An 18,265-nucleotide genomic window follows, 5' to 3' on the forward strand; every position below is an offset into this window, starting at 1 on the left:
GCTGGCTGCTGTATAATAGACAACACCGCCCTGAACGGAGGTGGGCTGTTCTGAGATAGCCCTCAGCTAACTGGCCACAGATCTAACAGGACTACAGCTAGTGATTTCCAATGACCAATGGACTAAGTAAGTAAAAGTCAGTTATTAAGTGTGTCTCTAAGTGGGCAATAGTCCCCCCCTGTGACATGGGAGTGGGTGAGGATACATGCAAAGCATCCTAAGGGGATGCGGTGTAGCAGGATCACTCCCTCCTGTGTGAGATTTTAGAACAAGAAAGGCAAATGCAGGAATTATATCTATGTCAGGCTGAACAAGAAAGTGTCCAGTGTAGGGCTATTAATTAGGATTTGTAGTTGCAATAAAGAATTGCTTTTCTTGGCTTCTCAGGCGAGTTTTACTAACAGGCAGGCAATAACCAGATCAGATGAGATAGATACTCTCCTCCAGGAGAGAGATGAGCAGTCGATAAATCCCATTCTACAGAGGCACATGCTGAGAATAAGGGTCTCCAGCGCAAGGCTGAGCTGGTTGAGATAGCACACTTGGGTTCCTCTGGCCCACCAGTCCTCCTGGGCTTGTAACAGCAGTGATAGCAGAGGGAATAACATGAGGCAAAGAGGGGCAAAGCCCAGGTTCTCCTATGAACTGTGTCTCTAACAAATCACTTGCTCAGCTGGTGTCTAAGATTAGCTCCTTCTGGCAGCTCCAGCAGATGCAGCTGCTGGGTAAATTTAGAACCTTAGTGAATGGGTTATTTTCTCTCCCGGAGTATCCAAGTCAGGAAGGCAGTGCAGAGTCACTGGGCTTTGCCATGTGAGTCACCCACTTTGACACCGGGAGGTGGCCAACTCTGTTTGTCCTCCCGGGCAGCCAGGGACCTGAGCTGAGCCACCCACAGAGACGGAGCCCGTGGTCCAACAGCTCAGGGTGGCTTCAGCTGTGGAGGAGAAAAGCTGGATTTTACCCTGGAAGGAAGCATATCATGTCATAGCTGGTTTGGTGGTAAAGAGTAAATCTGAAATAATGGAGGTGCCAAGAAACATCTACCAAAGGTTCATCAGTAGACCTGTGTTAAAAAGAGATATGCCTGGCAGCTGAAGAAGTTTTTTGTGATGTGACTAGAGATGCCACTGAGGCACAATACCTGCCCTTACTTCCAATATTTTTGGTCAGGCTCCCAGAAATAAAACCAACATGGCTTCTAACTCAAAAACTACAAGTTTGATGGCAGTAGGCTCATGATATTTCAGCAGTACAAAGGCGGAGTCAAAGTAAAGGTGAATATGAATCGAGCTGCAGCCAAGCCTCCAATCTGATGATGCCACTAAGGTGGGTTTCTGTTAAACTCAACCATGTCTTGTGTCACTGTTAGGGGTGGGAGGTGAGGACTTGCAAACAGATGCTTGTGTCTCTCAGCTCTGATGGCAGGGCATTGCCCAGGGTGTCACCTTCATTACAGCAGCATAACAGTGATAAGTGGCAGGCACCATAGATGTCCAACATTTATTTACTACATATATAAATGACATTTATCAGGGACTTCACAAATTACTTTGGCAGAGCTGAAAGCTGGCTAGGAACCAATCCTGTTTCATCCACAAAGAAGCCAGAATACACCAGCACCAAGCATCTCGACTCACGCTGTGAAGTGGTCCAGATTCTGCCCTCACCAGACATCAACATAACTCAGACATAAGGCCACTGAAAGTTACTCTAAAGTGCAAGAGAGCCAGAGCTATTTTTCAGTTATTAACCCACCTTTTCCCCAAGGCACCGTGTTCCACACATGTACATTTATTCAATGCACTCCCTAGGCAGTGTCCCAAAGTCTGCTTCTCCAAGGAGGCTATCATGGGCTTTCCCTCCACCACCCAGCCCCAAGTCACTGCCCTTCATTCAGGGTCTTTCTCCTTTGGTTGTATATATGTGTGTGTACTCATTCAGCCATGCAGTCACGGGCTTAGGCTGTGCGCACCAAAAAGTCAGTTGAATAAAGAGATGGATGGCTGGAGAGGAGAAAGAGTTGGCTACAGCATCTTCTGTTTCTCAGCCATGGGCAGGAATGTGAGCTTAAATCTTTGTCCATGGTGTGTGAAAAACACGAGTGGGATTTGGTTTGAGTCCTAGGACATATATCACAGCAGGACAGTCACGGTGGCCGCATCGGTCTCAGACCCAACAGCGGAGGGCCCTTTGGGTATGAGTTGGGGCCTGGGGACCAAGCAGTTGTGAGCCATTTGTTGTATTTCTTCAGCGTGCCCGCTCCCCAGGCGACCTGTACACGATGCGCAATGGCTGTGAAGCAGGTATGGCTCCCACACTCTCATTAACTATGCCTGATGTTGGCACTAAATCATTTTTTTCCAAGACATATAACACTGAAGGGACCTGTTTTGCAGAGATTGTAACAGCTATCACTCTGCACCGCTGACAGTGGTAGGGAGATAATTACCCTTCAATTTGCCATTCCTGGTCCTCCTTCCCTTTGCTATAAAGACTGTACTATTTATTTATTAGCCTCTTGGTAGGTATAGATCGTGCTGAGCCATTTCACAGTCCTTACTGCACAACCATAAATGCTGAACACTTGACAGTGGATGCTGACCGTCTCTTCTAGTGAAAGAAACATGGGATGCTTGGGCTGGAAGCAACCTGGAGATGATCTGCTCAGAGCAGGCTCAGCACCAGCTAATCCCTTTCTCACAGCTGTGTGTCTGATCCACCCTAAAACCTCCAGCCGTTGGAGTTGGAGAGTCTCCTCTGGGAGACATGGGCTACACAGGTCCTGCAGGAGAGCTGAGTGCTGGTGGACCAAGTGTTACGGGAAGCAGAGGGTGAAAGCTCTAGGCTTGCACAATGTCAAAGGGTCAGCAAAATGATGGGGATGGCTCTTTCTGGCATTAAAGAAATGTCCTGGGAGCCTACCTCAGCAGTCTGCCATGCATGGGGAGCCTGTGAAATGCCCACTGTGTCCTACAGAAAATCTTCCCTGCAGCAAGGGGGTGACCTGTGCTTTTCAGGTGACTTCTACATGGGTGAGCTACAGCAGTCCGATTGTCAGGAGTGCTTGGAGAGCCCCGGCCAGTGGCTGGAAGGGAGACGAGGCTTTGGGACAAGCCTGCCGATGCCTCTCTCTAGTCCGCCTTTGCTTTGTCACACTTCTCCTCCTCGATGGCCAGGATGCGCTCACGCTCTTTGATCAGCTGCACTCCGCAGTATGTGATGAACCAGATGGACAAGGTGCTGACAGGGAAACCTAGAAGATGGAGGGAGACGTGGTCATTTTGTTGTTGCTGCTTGCCTAACAGGGCTAGCTCTTCTCCAGCGCTGCTGCCTTTCAGGTGATTTGGGGAGGTCCCATGGGTTCATGATAGCCAACGACATTTTATGTTGTCGATCCAGCCCTACAGCTTCACTGAGAGAAGAGAGAAATTTCCAGCATCATGTTTTAGATGAAGCAGTGCCTGAGCTCACCAAAGCATCATGGATTGCGGCTTTTCTGGAGGAAAGGAGGCTGAAGGGAGACCTTATCTCTCTCTACAACTACCTGAAAGGAGGTTGTAGTGAGGTGGGGGTCAGGCTCTTCTCCCAAGTAACAAGCGATAGGATGAGAGGAAATGGACTCAAGTTGTGGCAAGGGAGGTTTAGATTGGATATTAGGAAAAATTTCTTCACTGAAAGGGTTGTCAGGCATTGGAACAGGCTGCCAAGGGAAGTGGTTGAGTCACCATCCCTGGAGGTATTCAAAAAGCGCGTAGACAAGGCACTTCAGGACATGGTTTAGTGGGCATGGTTGACGGTGACTCAATGATCTCAAAGGTCTTTTCCAACCTAAATGATTCTATGATTCTAATGTGGAAACATGCTGGAGTGGCTTTGAGCACTGTCTTACCCTCAAAACTCCTTCTGCCCCCCAAGTTCAGACTTGGTGGTTGACTTTCTGCCCATTCAACCTGCCCATGTCCATCGTTGTTCAGCACTGTGACCTTCTGGAAGCTTTGTGCCCCGCTGATGCTAAGGATCAACCCCAGCCTTGTCCCGTACCTAGTGGGCACACAGTGTACGCCCAGGGAAAAACATGTTTTTGTCAACTAGGTAAGCGACTGAGAGCTCTCCCTCCACTTAGGAAAGGTCTGACGCCATTCGTAACCATGAGTCTGGTATCCACAGCAGAGGGGAGACACAGGCTTTGTACCTACTAAAACAGGACCTCTGAAATGAATAATGCAACCAGCAAAAGCCAGCTAGCTCAGCGGGCAGGCACTTCTGGCACACTGAGCCCAGAGCATCATATTATCCATTTCCTATGCCAGAATGCCAGAGGACGTGGGCTCCTGATGGCTATTTATACCCTGGGCTGCTCGAGAAGACTTCAAAATAGTGCCACCATCTCCTGATTAGAAATGTACAGATAAGACTGTAGCAGGAGGGTTTGTACCTGTCACCTTCAGGTTGACGCAGGAGTAACTGCTAAAGGAGACGAGGTCGGACAAGTAAATCCCTTTCTCCAGCAAGGGGACCATATCGCAGCCAGGGACTCAGCCCACCTCGGTGGGGTGAATGTGACCTTAGCGTTGTGAGGAGTCCAGTTCACAGCATCAGGCTGTGCTAGGAGCTGTACAAGTACACCTGGAAGGCAGCTCGCACTCCGGAGAGCTCGCACGAGAAGGGCAGGAGCTAAGAAACCACTGCCTGCACCTTTTGAACAAGAATTAAGCACGTTGGGAGCAGTCACATAACAAGCCAATGGCCAGGCCACTTTGGACCCAAGAGGACTCGACAGTCCCAGTTCTCAGCTCTCCTACCAGTGGCCCCCCCATCAAGCCAAGGGTCCCTCGGTGGGGAAGGCTTGTAGCATCTTACCTGTCAGGAGGAGTCTCTTGGTCACCAGTAGTGCAAACTCCAGGCTGTTGAGGGCTAGGATGTTGTAGAGGACGATGGCCCAGAAATTTGCCGCCCCAAAAACTGCCCTAATCCGCCGAGACATGGCCTCTGACATTTTGGCCTGCGGAGGGGAGAGGAGCAGAGAGTGAGGAAAAATGGGGCTGTAAGAAAGGGGATGCCCTGGTCCAACTCCAGCCAAACTCCAGCTGGGATCCCAGAGGGGTAGGCAAAAATTAGAGCAGCCTTTAGTGTCTCTGGGATGAAGAAACATAAGGACAAGGCAAAACTTCTGCTCTGCTGCTGGACTCAGATGCATGTGGGACTCCGGACTGGTGTTTCAAGGTCCCATGGGTAGGGTCAAGATGTTATACACGGTTTCATGCTAATTATAATGGCTGTATACTGCTTTCTTCATCTATTGCCTTGGGTAAGCCATTCCTCAAGGCAGATGAATGCTGTTGTATACCAGGATTATTATTAGCCCTACGTGCAAATCACTCCCAGCTCCTGGTAGAAATTGTTTCTTAGGAATTAAAAAAAAAAAAGGAGCTGAAAACTAGTGACAGCAGCAGAGTGAAATTGTCACTGGCACATAATCCTCAGGAGCAGCTGCTGCGAGTGGAGCAGGGAAGTGGTTTATAGCAATCTTCAAAGAGCACGGTGAATCCCCAGGCCACTTAGTGCTGAGAATTGCAGTGCCGCAGGGAAGGAGATTTCCCTGCCTGCAAGTGCTGTAATCTGATTAGAAGTTCAACGAGGAGAGCAAACGGAAGGATTGCTCTCCAAAGTTTTTATTCAAAAGGGGTCTTTACTGAACCGGTTTAGGACCTCCAGAATTTAGGTTAAGCAAAACAAATAAAGAACATAATTGTTTCCAGAACGGAGTTCCGTAAGTTTTTCTTCCAATGTGTCCCCAAGGAACCTTCGTCCCAAACAGAGACAGGGCACTAAGCTTTGGACTGTTTGGAAAATAATTCATTCTAGTACCTAAACATTTGCTTTTATCAGAAATTAGATCAAAAACACTCAGAATGCCAAGATGTTTTGCAGAACAAGAAGAACAAATGATTTCCATATGGAAATGTATAAACATTTCCCCATGGACAGACCTCAGATTTTGTGTGCATCTGTGGTACTTTGATGCCTCATTGGGGCTGCATTCCTAGTTTGTTTGGACCTCTGTTTTCCCTCTGAAAGCTCCAGACCCAACCTAAACTTCCCATGAAGCATCACAGGGGCAGGTGGGAATTTGCTCTGGGTGGGTGACACAGTGCATAAAATGAAAGGTTACAGGGCACCGGGACTGTGCTTCTCTTGCACAGCTAAGTAGCTGATCACAAGGATGCTAAAGGCCACAGGAGAGAGCTTCAAGTCTCCACACAGGAGGCCTGGACGTGTTGCTGCATGGCATCATCAGAGATGTTGCTCTTCAGTCTCAGCTGAAAGTGGATCTGACTTGTATGAACAAATTTGAGCTCCCTACAGCCATGGACATTTTCCAGCACCAGAGTTTGGTCCCGGACCCATTGACCTTCCCCTATCCAGATGTAGCCCAGTTCCTCACCTCCAGTTTGGCAAAGGGCTCCTGCTGGAAGAACTTCTGCACCCAGAGCTCAAAGTTGAGGCCAAAGCAGTTGAAGACAGACCAGATATAAACAATCTCGCAGGGCCCCAGCCACAGGGTGGTGACGGCAAAGGTGGCGATGGTGGCCATGAGCTCCTTCATGATGTTGTCGTGGTTCTCTCCAATGTGATCATACACGTACCTAATGGCCAAGGAAAATGGTCGGTGCTCCCTGTAGTTAAGGAGACCCCTCCGGGGTCCCTTATCCCGCGCTCACCCACCACAAGCTCCTCCCAGGCAGGTCAATCTAGAGCACCTCAGTGAGAAAGGAAGGAGGTTTTGGCTGAGACATTCCAGCAATAAACCGATTTTTGCTGCAGTCCAGCTGCTCGTGGCTTGTGTTCCTCCCAAACCTATAGCTCCTTAAGGACAAAATACCACCCTTTGCCCCTCTTGCAGGTAAAAGGTTGATAAAACATGGGGATCTGTAAAGCTGCAGGCTATCTCAGACTTGCTGGTGCACAGGATTTCATCACAGAGCAGCCACCACCTTCAGTACAGGTTTGCTGGTGTGTACTCATGGCTGGAGAGAGCTGAAGGGCTGAGGGAGGTGTAGATGGAGCTCAGGCCACCCTTGTTACCCAGTACATGGGAGACCTGGGCTCAATTCCCCTTTCCTCCTGGTGGAATATGATCCTGACTCTTCTTCCCTTGAGGGAATGCTAAATCCACCAGACTTAAAGGGATTTCTGGGACAGGACTCTCTTATTCCCAACTTTGGGGGGTGGGGTGGGGTGGGGGTGTGTGTTGCACATTGTGGTGATCAATTCAATGGTCTTAGGGATAAACAGACCGAATATGACTTCATGACTTCATGTTTCACCCAGAGGAGAGGACACCTCAGCTTTGGGATGAACAGCATTTAATGCTTCATTGCTATGTGATGAAAGAGAAGACCCTGAACCAGACTAGAGGCGGTTGATTAGACACTTACTTGCATAGCCAATCATTAATCCCTCTGTCAAAATGCCTACAACGCAGATGATAAACAGCATGTTAAAACACACAACGTAATGACACTCTTCCATGCAGCAGTCAGCCAGAGAAGGCACCCAGACCCCTGGTGAGGTCCACCTACAACATTTTTCACAGCAGTTCTCCATTCTCCTTCCTTGAACAGGTCCCACTATCGATGTGGCAGGTTACAACACCTCTCTCCTTATCTATTCCTTCCTGCCCAAGAACATTTCCCTGGGCTACAGCCAAGTCTAGACTATAGGTTCAGTATAGACTGTTCAGTGTAGGTAGTCTCCAATTCATAGGCCAGCTGCTCAGAAGCAGAGCCCAGACATCTCCCCCCCCCCGGCACGTTTCGTGCAGGTCAAACTTGCTGTCTCTCTCTGTTGATGCACGTGGGCTACTCACGTTTCTGCAAAGACATAGAGCATGGTGATGCATTTTGGGGGCTGGGGTGGGTCCAAGTGGTCCAGTCTGGCAATGGTGTTGATGACCCCAAACATGACAGCAGCTTTCACCCAGTCGTACACCAAATTGGAGTAGGCCAGGCCAGCTGGAGCAAAAATGAGAGTCAAACAGGTGAAGAGGAACACGGAACGTATCACCTTCAGGATTTTGGGGGACATCATATCCCATGGGAGCATGTAGTCTATTGTAACAAACATAACATCAAGAGGACAGTCTAATGCTGTCTTGGACCAGCAAAGCTTTTAAAACTGAATAGCTTTTTAAGAAGCTTGAACCAAAGGACAGTATCTTCTTGGGGTATTCAAGAACAAACTGTTTATTGGTCTTGGTAGTCCAAGAAAGTCATACAGATCTCATTTCTTCCAGTGCAAGATTGTTCCTTCCCTCTAAGCCCCTCTAAGGCTTGTTAACCTATGACAAACTCATCACAGTTCTCAACTCTGACCTCTGAGGTTTTATTGACAACTCCATCAAAATGCCCTCCTCCCCAACTCCTTGTGGCCATAGATGTAATGTTGATGCTACACCAGAGCCAGGGACAGAAACTCTGTCTTGGAGAGGTGTCTGACACTGGAAGGCAAACTCTGCAGGAACAAACACCAAAAATTTCACATTCCTATGGAAACAGAAGCTAAAATGCCCCTGTCTTGGTGGGACTGAGCTCACAGATTAAGGACCACATAGTGCCTTGATGTGAGCAGTGCCTGAGCTCCTGCCGTGGACCAGGCAGATCTGGTCAATACAGTCAGCAGAGCCTGCAGAAGAGCTCAGCTCCCTCTGGAGTAACACATATGCTTGGTCAGTCCACCCAGGTCTCTTAGGACCCCCTAAATCAATGCTAGTGCCATTCTAGCTGCATTAGGATTTTCTCCTGGCCACCAGCTGCCACTCTGGAGAGACATGGGGCTCCTCCAGGCCCTGCCCGTGTGGATGTCAGATACCCTATGGCAACTCAAATGCTGCCATCAGACACGTATTTGGCCAGCTGAAATACTCCATCCAGCTGCCAGGTGAATGCCAGCACTGCTACCATTACCCATCCTGGGAATTTGGTTTCTGGAGGTCTCTAGTCCAGCCCTGCTCAGAGAACAGCCAACTTGAAATGGAGATCAGGTTGCTCTGGACATTGTGCATTTAAGCATTGAATATGTCTATTTTTGGAGAATCTATAACCCCTCTGGGCCCCTGTTCCAGTGTTTGATCACTCTATGAAAAAAAGTCCTTACATGCAATCAGACTTTGCCTTGCTGCACCTCGTTTGCTGCGTCCTGCTTCTTCCCTGCCAGCCTCTAGAAGAGTTCGCCTTGTCTACAACCCTCCCTTAGGCAGCTGAAGACAGCAGCTACAACTGCCCTGCACAACCTACGCTCTGGGGCCATTTCAGTGGCTCACAAACACCCATAATGGGTAGCCACCTGTGAAGCCATCTGAGATACCAGGTGTACTTCTTGCAACAGCATGGGGCTGATTTTTTGGAGGTGCTGAGCTCCCTTCCAGTCCAAAGGCAATGGGAATGGCTTGGTGCTCAGCATCTTAAACCCCGAGCTAAACAATTTACACTGGGACCCTGTGAGAACGTCAGACCAACACCATCTGCTTTCCAGGGCTGTCAGCCCTATGCATTATCAATAGGAAGAAGAGGGGCTTTACTCAAACCTGTCCAACGTGAGCACTGCCAAAGCCTGTCAATGGAGAAAGATGGAAATCTGAACCCCTCACCACTGCTTTGAAGCCGAGTACAGGTGTGAAGGTGTCCAAGCAAAGGCACTCACCCAAGGACCAGTCCGAGAGGCGGTTCATGAACTTCAGGTCGGAAGGGAGGGTGAGGATGTAGAAGAAGTGGAAGAAGACGTCCACAGCAATGATGGCCCCCACGTGGAGGAGGGCATGGACCCGGATATTCCTCATCTCGTCATCTTTGCGTCTTAGCTCTCGGGTGCTCACCTGCCGGGATGGCAAACCAGGAAAGGGCTGAGCTGAGAGACAGGATGGGCAGCATGTTCCTGCATCCATAGAAACAGTCAAGGTCCAAACGAAGACTCAACCTTCTCCTTTAGAAATCACACCATGGACTACATGGCCGAAATCGCCACTGATTAAGGAAGACCTGAGGGACTAGCTCAGGCAAACACATCCACGGGGAGCAGGACGTGTCCCACCCACAACATCCCTCCAAGACCTCCACCTCAGCACTGAGCACTGCAGCAACGTGCCTCCTGGATGATCCTCCTAGCAAAAGCTGTTCCCATCACTGGGGTTTCCAGCAGAGCAGGCACATGGTGTGACACAGCGGTGACAGGTCTGGCTGTATCTAAGGGACCCTAGGTGAAAACCATACCAACCAGGGAGCTGGGTTTTATGCTCTTTCTGCAGAGATGTGGTCAGAAAGACAAATTTCCTTAAGGGTGGCCCCTTGCACAGGTCACTGAGTGGGAGCAAATACCCACACGCAGAACATCTACAGGATGCCACAGCCTGTAGGAAAGGACATCTACCTGCCCAGGAGAGGTTAGGAGCAGGGCTGGAATCCCACCTGACCGCTCTGCCAGGGCCAGATGCATATTTTTGGCCAGGGTCATTTGGGAGGAGGAGGAGGAGGATGCCTGATGGTCTTTGGAGCTTCTGCTGCAGACACCAGCTGTAAACGAGAGGGAGAGCTGCTCAAGGGGCCATCCTGATTCGGCTGGGACCTGATCAATGGGGATTTTGTCCCTGCTGCGTCTTGTACAAACAGGGGCCGGGCTTTGCCTCCAGGAGCTGTCATGTCTCTGACCGTTGTAATACAAAAATCATCAGAGCAAGCTTTCAGGATTACACTGGGCAGACTGATGTCCTCGCTTCCCCGCATTGCCGTAAAAATTGCTGCTGTATTCAAAATCCTCTTATGTTTATTACTTTCCCTTTATTCCCTGCGAGAGGTGGGAGCTCTCCCAACATAATCCGCAGGCTGCCACACCAGCCCCGTCATCAAATCCAGACGATTCCTGAGAATTAAAGCCTTTGCCAGATTTTTTTGTGTCTGTTATATGCCAAATGCTTCAAGGATACTAAGAGGCCACTGGACCCTGAGCTGGAGGAGAAGTCGAGGGAGGACAGACTCGGGCATGGAGATGTGTGGGAAGACATGGAGCCCCTCCTTTCATAGAATCATTTAGGTTGGAAAAGACCTTTAAGATCATCGAGTCAAACCATAAGTCTAACACTGCCAAGTCCACCACTAAACCATGTCCCTAAGTGCCACATCTACAGGTCTTTTAAATACTCCCAGGGATGGTGACTCAACCCCTTCCCTGGGCAGCCTGTTCCAATGCTTGACAAGTCTTTCGGTGAGGAATTTTCTCCTAATATCCGATTTAAACCTCCCCTGGTGCAATTTGAGAATGTGTCCTCTCGTCCTCATGTCTGCATGCGGTGGCACCACTCCGCCACCATCCCCTTGAGGTCAGGGCTGTGTCCCCCACACTTCCAGCCCTACAGAAGTGAATTTGTTCCTTTCATCCTAGTAAGGAAGATGCTTTTCAGCTCAAATGGTGCTGGCCAAGCCCTGGTACAGATGAGTTCCCATCACACGTGGGGGTACAAGGGCTCCACTAAGACGTAGCACCAGTAGGAGCCAAAGAGACAGATCCGTTCCCTAACTGGGCCAGACTCCATCTGCCCGCTCCCATAACTGCTGTTGGGCAATTAGGAATTCACCTCTACAATTAGCTGCAGCTCCAGCAGTGCAGGGGGGCATCTAGCCAGGAGATGGCAGTGGTGGCCAGGCCAAGACAGGACCCCTAGCATGGGAAAGGGGTTGGGGACTTACTCCTTGTGCCTTTGGGGTGAGCATTTTAAGCAGCAGAAGGGGAAGAATTGCTCATTAAGTGGCTACAGACATCCTGGTTTGGGGCTGTGCAAAGGAGCAGGAAATAAAACCCCCTCCAGATCAAGCCTTGTAGGACTGGTGGGAATTCAGATCTTGGAGATGTGAGGACTTTAATGCCCTGATTTACAGTGTTAGGAGAAGCCAGGGCTTCCCGTTTCATAGGAAACACTGATGGAAACTGGAGAAGGAAGAGGAACGTGGGGTGAGGAGGGCACCCCAGGGCCCTGTACCCCCTCTGGAGGGGCTTGGACAGTGGGGGCTGCTGGAGCCGTGCTTGCCTGGGCTTCAGCCCTGCAGGTAAGACACGACTGGAAAGATGAAGCCTTAGGATGAAACATTTCTTCCGGCAGCCTGGGGAGAAAAGCCCACCAGCAGCCTGGCCATCCCCGGTGCTTGTCCACTGAGAACGGTCTGCTGGTAGACTCAATGCACCACAAACATCCCGTATGGGTGATGCCAGCACTGACCTTATGATCTTCAGTGTCAAATGCTCTAAAAGTCCTTTTAAATAGAACCTGCAAGACCCAAGGGATCTTGTTCCTTTCAACAGGCAGCATGAGGTTGTTAAATCCCCAGGTGAATGAACCAGCAAGGAGCAGGACTCAGATCAGGGCTCATCCTGCTCACTGGAAGAAACAAGATCAGTGCAGACCTTTTATTAGGCAACCAGTACCAGCCCAACATTGGAGAGAAGGTGCTGGGTTGGGTGGGTCTTTGGTCTCCTCTGCACCAGGGAGGCTCTGGTTGCTCTCCCCTGCCCTGGGCTGGTTTTTCTCTTGCACCCAGATGTCAACTGGGGTCCAAAAATTCAGAGTAGCTGTTCTTCTTTAAAAGAAAATGGAGGGGTGGTGGTGATCCTTACAGCACCATTGTTGACCAAGCAAGAGGTCCCTCTCTTAGCAAGCACTACCAGTTTGCTTTGATGACCAAGGTTGATTACTGGTGTAAAAGGACATTGAGATGGGAAGAGTGAGGAGGCAGAGAGCGCTGCTGTTTTGCTTGATCTTTGGCTACGAAACAGGCCCAGATGTCAGCTGGTACCAGCCCAGGCTTCTGCTGATGTTTTCCAGTGCTGTTTAGAGTCTTCTCTTCAAAAAGCTCCCTTGGTTGTATGTGATACAGGCAAAGACTTGGGGCACCAGGGTATTTCACGGAGAGCAGAGGAATCCCCTGGCTGCAGAAACACAGCCTTCCACTCAACCTTACTTATTTCTGCAGAAATAACTTCATCTTAAGACACACAGACCATCCTGGAAATTCATGCTCCTCGGGTGAACGAGCTGGATGGAAATGTGAGACTGCCCTTGCTGTCACAGCCACCAGTGTTTAGAGGTCCCACAGATGGGCACCACGTGTCTGGCTCTCACCGTGGCCTCCTGGCTCTGCACAGTGGAGCGGCACGGAGCTGCTGATGTGACAGCATGTGGAAACCGAGGCATGGAGCAGTGCAGTTGCCCGGTGAGGAAGTACATGAGCTGAACCCTCCCCTCCTCATCCCAGCGTAATGCTTTCACCACAGCAACGTCTTCTCTTCTGAACTGATCAGTGGAAATAGCCAAAAACCCAAAAGGGGAGATTAAAACCCCATCAGTTTATACCACTCCCCACAAAAATCACAGCATCATTGCGCAGCCCAGACTATGGCCACAGACTCTAGATGACCGCGAGAAGCTCTACAACCATTTGCACCTTCACTGTGGGAAAAGGTGGGGTTTTATAGGCATTAAACACAAGCAAATAAATGCAGGGAGAGGTCCTCCTCCAGCCTGGCCTCAGGAGCACTCACCTGGGCATGGAACTGGTCAAACGTCATGACAGGCCCAAAAAAGAAGAATGGGAGGTAGAAGTTGTACTTGAGGAGGTCGAAGATGGAATAGATGCCCTCTTTCCTCTCGGCGCTCTCGAGTGCAAAGCTCATGCAGCGCATGATGGTGAAGCCGCTTCCTCCATAGAAGAGGACATCTTGAAGATCAAAAGCTCCCGTTACAAACCCGCTCTGGATGAGAAACGAAGAGTTACCACCAGGAATGCGATGTCATTTCTGTGCTCCCTCGCTTTGTGGAGGACATCACTCCTGGGGCAGCAGGCAAAGCCTCTAATTATGCTCTGACACCAATTGTCCCTGGAGCTAATAAGCCTTGCTGTTGGAAAGAAAAAACTGGGGCTCGATTTCCCAGCTGGCTCCTGCATCTTGGAAGAGCCGGGAAGTGGTAGATCCTCTTGGCCATGTCTTCACCAAGCAGCTATGGCCCATGCAGGCTTTGGTCTGGGGTGGGAAGGTCACCCTGTCACGGGGACATAACCCCCCCCAGGGAGTGAAGAAAAGCCAGCACAAGCCTGATGGAGGCAGGGGAAATGCATTTCGGGAGGTAAGCAGCAGGCAGGGAGAGGCGGCACTGTCCTTCGGAGGGACTGAAGAGCTTTATAAGGCCCTTCCTGGGCTTCCCTCCACCCACCAGCGAGAGAAAGTCTTAACTGGGCAGAGACCTGAGAGAGGCATGGGCATCACTGAACCCATCCCAGCACTGAGCTGCAGATGGGGAAACTGAGGCATGAGGCAGGAACACGTCTTGCCTGGCTGACAAGCTGTTGCCTAAGCAGCAAGAAGGACTTGGGTGTCCTGAGCTCTGGCCCAGCATGAAGCCACCAAAACATGACATCCCAGTGGGATTATTCCCAAACTCAGCGACGCAACAGTCCCCTCCCTCTCAAACCCTGTGGGAGCTCTGGCATAGCCAGGAGAAGCACCCAGTGTTTGGGGGTTCCCCAGGAGCCCTCCTTGGGGGTAAACCCAAGGAGACAGACACAAGCGGGCTGGAAACGGGGCAGAGAGATGGTTTGAGACAGTACCTACCTGCCACGAGCTGAATGGCTCCACCTTGAAGGAGGCGAGACAGCAGAGCCCGGCCACGTAGCAGAGCCACTTCTGCTTGGCCAGCGCGACGGAGTAGAGGACAAGGCAGTGGGAGAGGATGATCATCAGGTAGACGAGCCCCATGCTGCCCAGCACGGCCAAGATCCCGTAGAGCATGTACATCACAGCCCGGTGCTGGGAGAAGAGAGTGGTCCAGACCTGTGGTCAGCTTGGTGAAAGCCCCAAGCCTGCTCCCCCTAATCTAGAACATCTCCCCATCCTGGAACAGCCCTCAAGCCCCCTTCCACAGAACCCAGGTCACCCTGGTGCTTTCAAACCCATCCCACCACATCCCTGTCTCACCTGCGGTACTGTCATGGAGCAGATCTTGCCGAAGAGGACATGTCCCGAGAGGGCGAAGATGATGACATTCCTGAACGAGGTGAACCACATCACCCACTCGAAATCGGCCACGTCCTGCGGGAGCAGCACCGGGCGCCTTACTGTCCCCAGCCATTGCACCCCTGCCCCAACACCCGTCTGGAGGGGAAACCACACAACTTTCAAAGCCTTTTCTTCCCATTTTCCACCCAAGGGCTCCCGAGCACTTTAGCTTGGTCATAAAACCCCAGGAGAGACGTGCAGAGGTTTCTCGTCTCGGTGCACACAAAGCAGAGCATCCACGGCGCTGCAGGGCTGGTATTTTCCCGACTAGTTCGTTAGGGAGAAAAATACAAGTCACATGGACTTTGCAAAAGCGTGTCAGCAGCAGAAAAAACAGCTCTGCTTCTCCAGCGGTCAGCACCGACCATGTCGCCGGTAGCTAGAAAAGACCGAGTCCTTCCTCCGCTTACCATCTTCCTGCCGAAGTAGTGCCAGCCCGGCTTAATGCCGTCCCGAAAGGCCTTTCTGTTCATGCTGTCTGCAAAAAAAACAGAGTTACGGGGAAAGAAACAGCTCTGGGAAATTGGGTCCGGGTTTTGGCAAGGCAGGGAGCCTTCCTCAATGCGATGATGAGCCATCAGGGCTCAAACACCCTGTCCCAAAAGTGCCTAATTCCCATAGACAATCATAGGAGTCAGAAACCTCAACCGTTTCTGCAAGAATTTCCAGCAAAGTCTTTTTGCAGCGCACATCCTAGAGACCCCCTGGCTGATCCCATGAAATTTTCAGGTTTTTGGGCTTCCAGACAAAAAATTTGGGAACCAGCCCTGTGTAGGCAGGGTGGTTGCCTGTTTTGGGGACTGGCTGGAGACCTGTGACGTACCACAGCCTATTGCCCTGAGCCATGGAAATGGGGACAAGGAGGCAACCAGGCAAAAAAAATCCTTTTGAACCTTGCAAAGGATTCCCAAGCTGTTCTCTGCAAAAATTAAAGCCAGGGATCTGCTGCTGGTATGGACAGCTGTAAAAGCAGCCACCTTACATCCCTCCATCCTCATCATCCCAGGGGATGCGATGGGGAGCATTACCTCTGGATGCTTCGAAGATCCCGCTGCCGCTGTATACCACGGCGCACGTCACGATGAGAGCGTAGAACCCCAGTTCGTAGCTGGGGAGCATCGTTTTAACCCCCATGGCGGCAGGTTACTGCCCCAGCCGGTGAGGGGGATCCAGACCTGGGAAAAGGGAAGGAGGAGAGGGAAAAAAAATCAGGGGTGAGAGCTCACCTTCCCTCCTACCCCTCCAACCCCCCAAATAGTTGCTGCTGGTCCTCAGCAGCTCTGCTTCGTGGGTTTCTTTGAAGGCTGGTAGCTGAAGAGAAGGAGACAGTGACACCCAGGGCTGAACCCTGGGACAAAATTCAGGTGCAGGCAAAGAGGTTGCTGCTGAGCCCTGCTGCAAACCCCCCCCAGGAGCAAAGATTTGGGGGCAGCTCAGCCAGGTGCTCCTCATAAAGGGCTCTTCCCAGTAAGTTGCATCCATCCCAATGTTCAGAGATGTGCCAGGGATGCCAGCTGCCCAGGATGGGGTCCCTCCAACATGTCTCTGATGTGCCCCCCCCCAAATCCTAATTGGATCCTTGGAGGGGATCCAGGAGAGAGCACGAAGATACTTGTGCTGGGATGCTGATATTCCCCTGCCCTGGGCTGCTGCTCACCTTCTGCTGGGATTTTACCCAACCTTGAGCTCTCGGGGGGGAATTTCCTAAAACCCCGTGGTCCCAAACTTTTCCCAGCCACAAGCCTTAGGACCCCATAGGCACGATTAACCCCCCCCCAGCTGCTCTGCCCAACATCAGTAGGGCTCGGGGGATGCTGACGCCCAGCCCCGCAATTAACCCTGGGCTAATTACACCTGCTAAGGCTAATTAACCCCGACGCGACGTGCCTTTCAGCCCTCCCCGAGCTCTGCAGCCTCCCGACTGGGTGTCCAGTTGCTAAAAACGCAATTTAGGGCTGGAAGAAGCCGTATGCTGGGGGGGGGGCATCCTCCTCCGGCACTGCCACCCACTCGTGAACATCCCCCGCGGGTGGGGGGACCCCGCGAACGGCGGAGCGCTTTGAAGGGAATAAGTAAGCGTAAATCTGGCTTTTAGGCAGCAATAAAAGGCGAGCCGGTCCCCTTCTGCTTTCGCATCTGCATCGCAAAGCTTTTGCCGTGGGTGCTTAGTTAATTTTTTTTTTTTAATTTTTTTTTTTTTAGGGGGGGTTATTGAGGTTTTTTAAGAGCTGGGGGGGGTCGTTGGCGTGCTGCCACCGCCCTGCGGTCCCCTGCGGCGGGAGGGCACTCACAGAGGTGGCTTTAAAGAGCTTTTTTTTTTTTTTTTCTCCTTTCCACGCTTTTCAAGGCTTTATTTTTTTTTTTTTTTTAGGGGGGGTACCCCGCAAATGAGCTGGCCGGGGGGGGGGGTGGTTAAGGGTCCCCAGTTGACTCTAGGGACTCTGCGGTGGGCGAGACGTGCTGGCAGGGAACCCCCTCGGATAATTTTAACTCCTGATCGCTCCCCAGTTGCCAAAGCAGGTGCATGGGGGGGTCCCCAGCCCAGCCTCCCCCCCAGGGGCAGCAGCATCCTCATCCCCCCTTTTTCTCCCTCCCACCGGACCCCCGGCCGGGCAGTGGGAGCAAGGCAGAGGTGACAAAAAAACCCTGGAGCAGTGGGAGCAGCGTGTCACCATCCCCGGCTTGTCCCCCCCCTCCAGCCCCACATCGCTCCCCGCTACTGACCTTGAGCCCCGGGACCACGGGTGGAGGTGGGCGAGGGTGCCGGGGCGGGGGGGGGATCCAGCGTCCAGCACCGAGATGGGGGGTGGTAGGAGAGGGGGGGAAAAAAAGAAAGGAAGGATTTTGGGAGCCGTTGGCTTGTCCTACAGCATCTCTCAGGCCAGCTTGGGGTGGGGGGGTGGGTGTATTTTTTTTTTTTTTCCCCCACCTTGCCCCTGGAGGAAGTTTGGCCGGGAGTGGAGCGGAGCAGGCGGGAGGTATTTTTATTTTAGAGCAGCACTGCAGAGGGGGGCTGGTTCAGGAGCTGTCTGTCACGGCAGCTGCTGGAGAGGACCCACGCTGCCTGCCAAAACTCACCCCGGACCAGGGAGCACGACCCGGGGCTGCCCACGGGAGCCCCGGGGGTCTCAGCAGCCCCCACGCAGGGACCGACTCCATCTCAGGG

The 18,265-nt window shown here is 51.6% G+C and overlaps 1 protein-coding gene across 1 annotated transcript; it reads right to left on the minus strand.

Moving 5' to 3' along the window:
* Window positions 1-1,489: 1,489 nt before the first annotated feature.
* On the minus strand, window positions 1,490-18,016 carry HHATL (hedgehog acyltransferase like). The gene is made up of 12 exons (XM_069778326.1): window positions 17,824-18,016; window positions 16,128-16,274; window positions 15,510-15,577; window positions 15,019-15,132; window positions 14,656-14,850; window positions 13,588-13,797; window positions 9,706-9,877; window positions 7,874-8,018; window positions 7,443-7,478; window positions 6,449-6,650; window positions 4,864-5,005; window positions 1,490-3,256 (listed from the first exon to the last, which is right to left on the minus strand). The coding sequence occupies exons 2-12, from the start codon at window positions 16,231-16,233 to the stop codon at window positions 3,135-3,137; spliced, it is 1,512 nt and encodes a 503-aa protein (XP_069634427.1). The 5' UTR covers window positions 16,234-16,274; window positions 17,824-18,016; the 3' UTR covers window positions 1,490-3,134.
* Window positions 18,017-18,265: the final 249 nt, after the last annotated feature.

This window comes from Haliaeetus albicilla, chromosome 2 (assembly GCF_947461875.1).
Source record: "Haliaeetus albicilla chromosome 2, bHalAlb1.1, whole genome shotgun sequence".
NCBI classification, from domain to species: Eukaryota; Metazoa; Chordata; class Aves; order Accipitriformes; family Accipitridae; genus Haliaeetus; species Haliaeetus albicilla.

Excerpts from the sequence above, each read along its gene's own strand:
- HHATL (XM_069778326.1), bottom strand. The coding sequence starts at position 16,233 with ATGGGGGTTAAAACGATGCTCCCCAGCTACGAACTGGGGTTCTACGCT. Across the intron at positions 9,878-13,587 it reads TTGACCAGTTCCATGCCCAG|GTGAGCACCCGAGAGCTAAG; the intron begins GTGAGTGCTCCT and ends CCATCCCGGCAG. Across the intron at positions 8,019-9,705 it reads CCTCTCGGACTGGTCCTTGG|CTGGCCTGGCCTACTCCAAT; the intron begins GTGAGTGCCTTT and ends TTTTTGCTCCAG.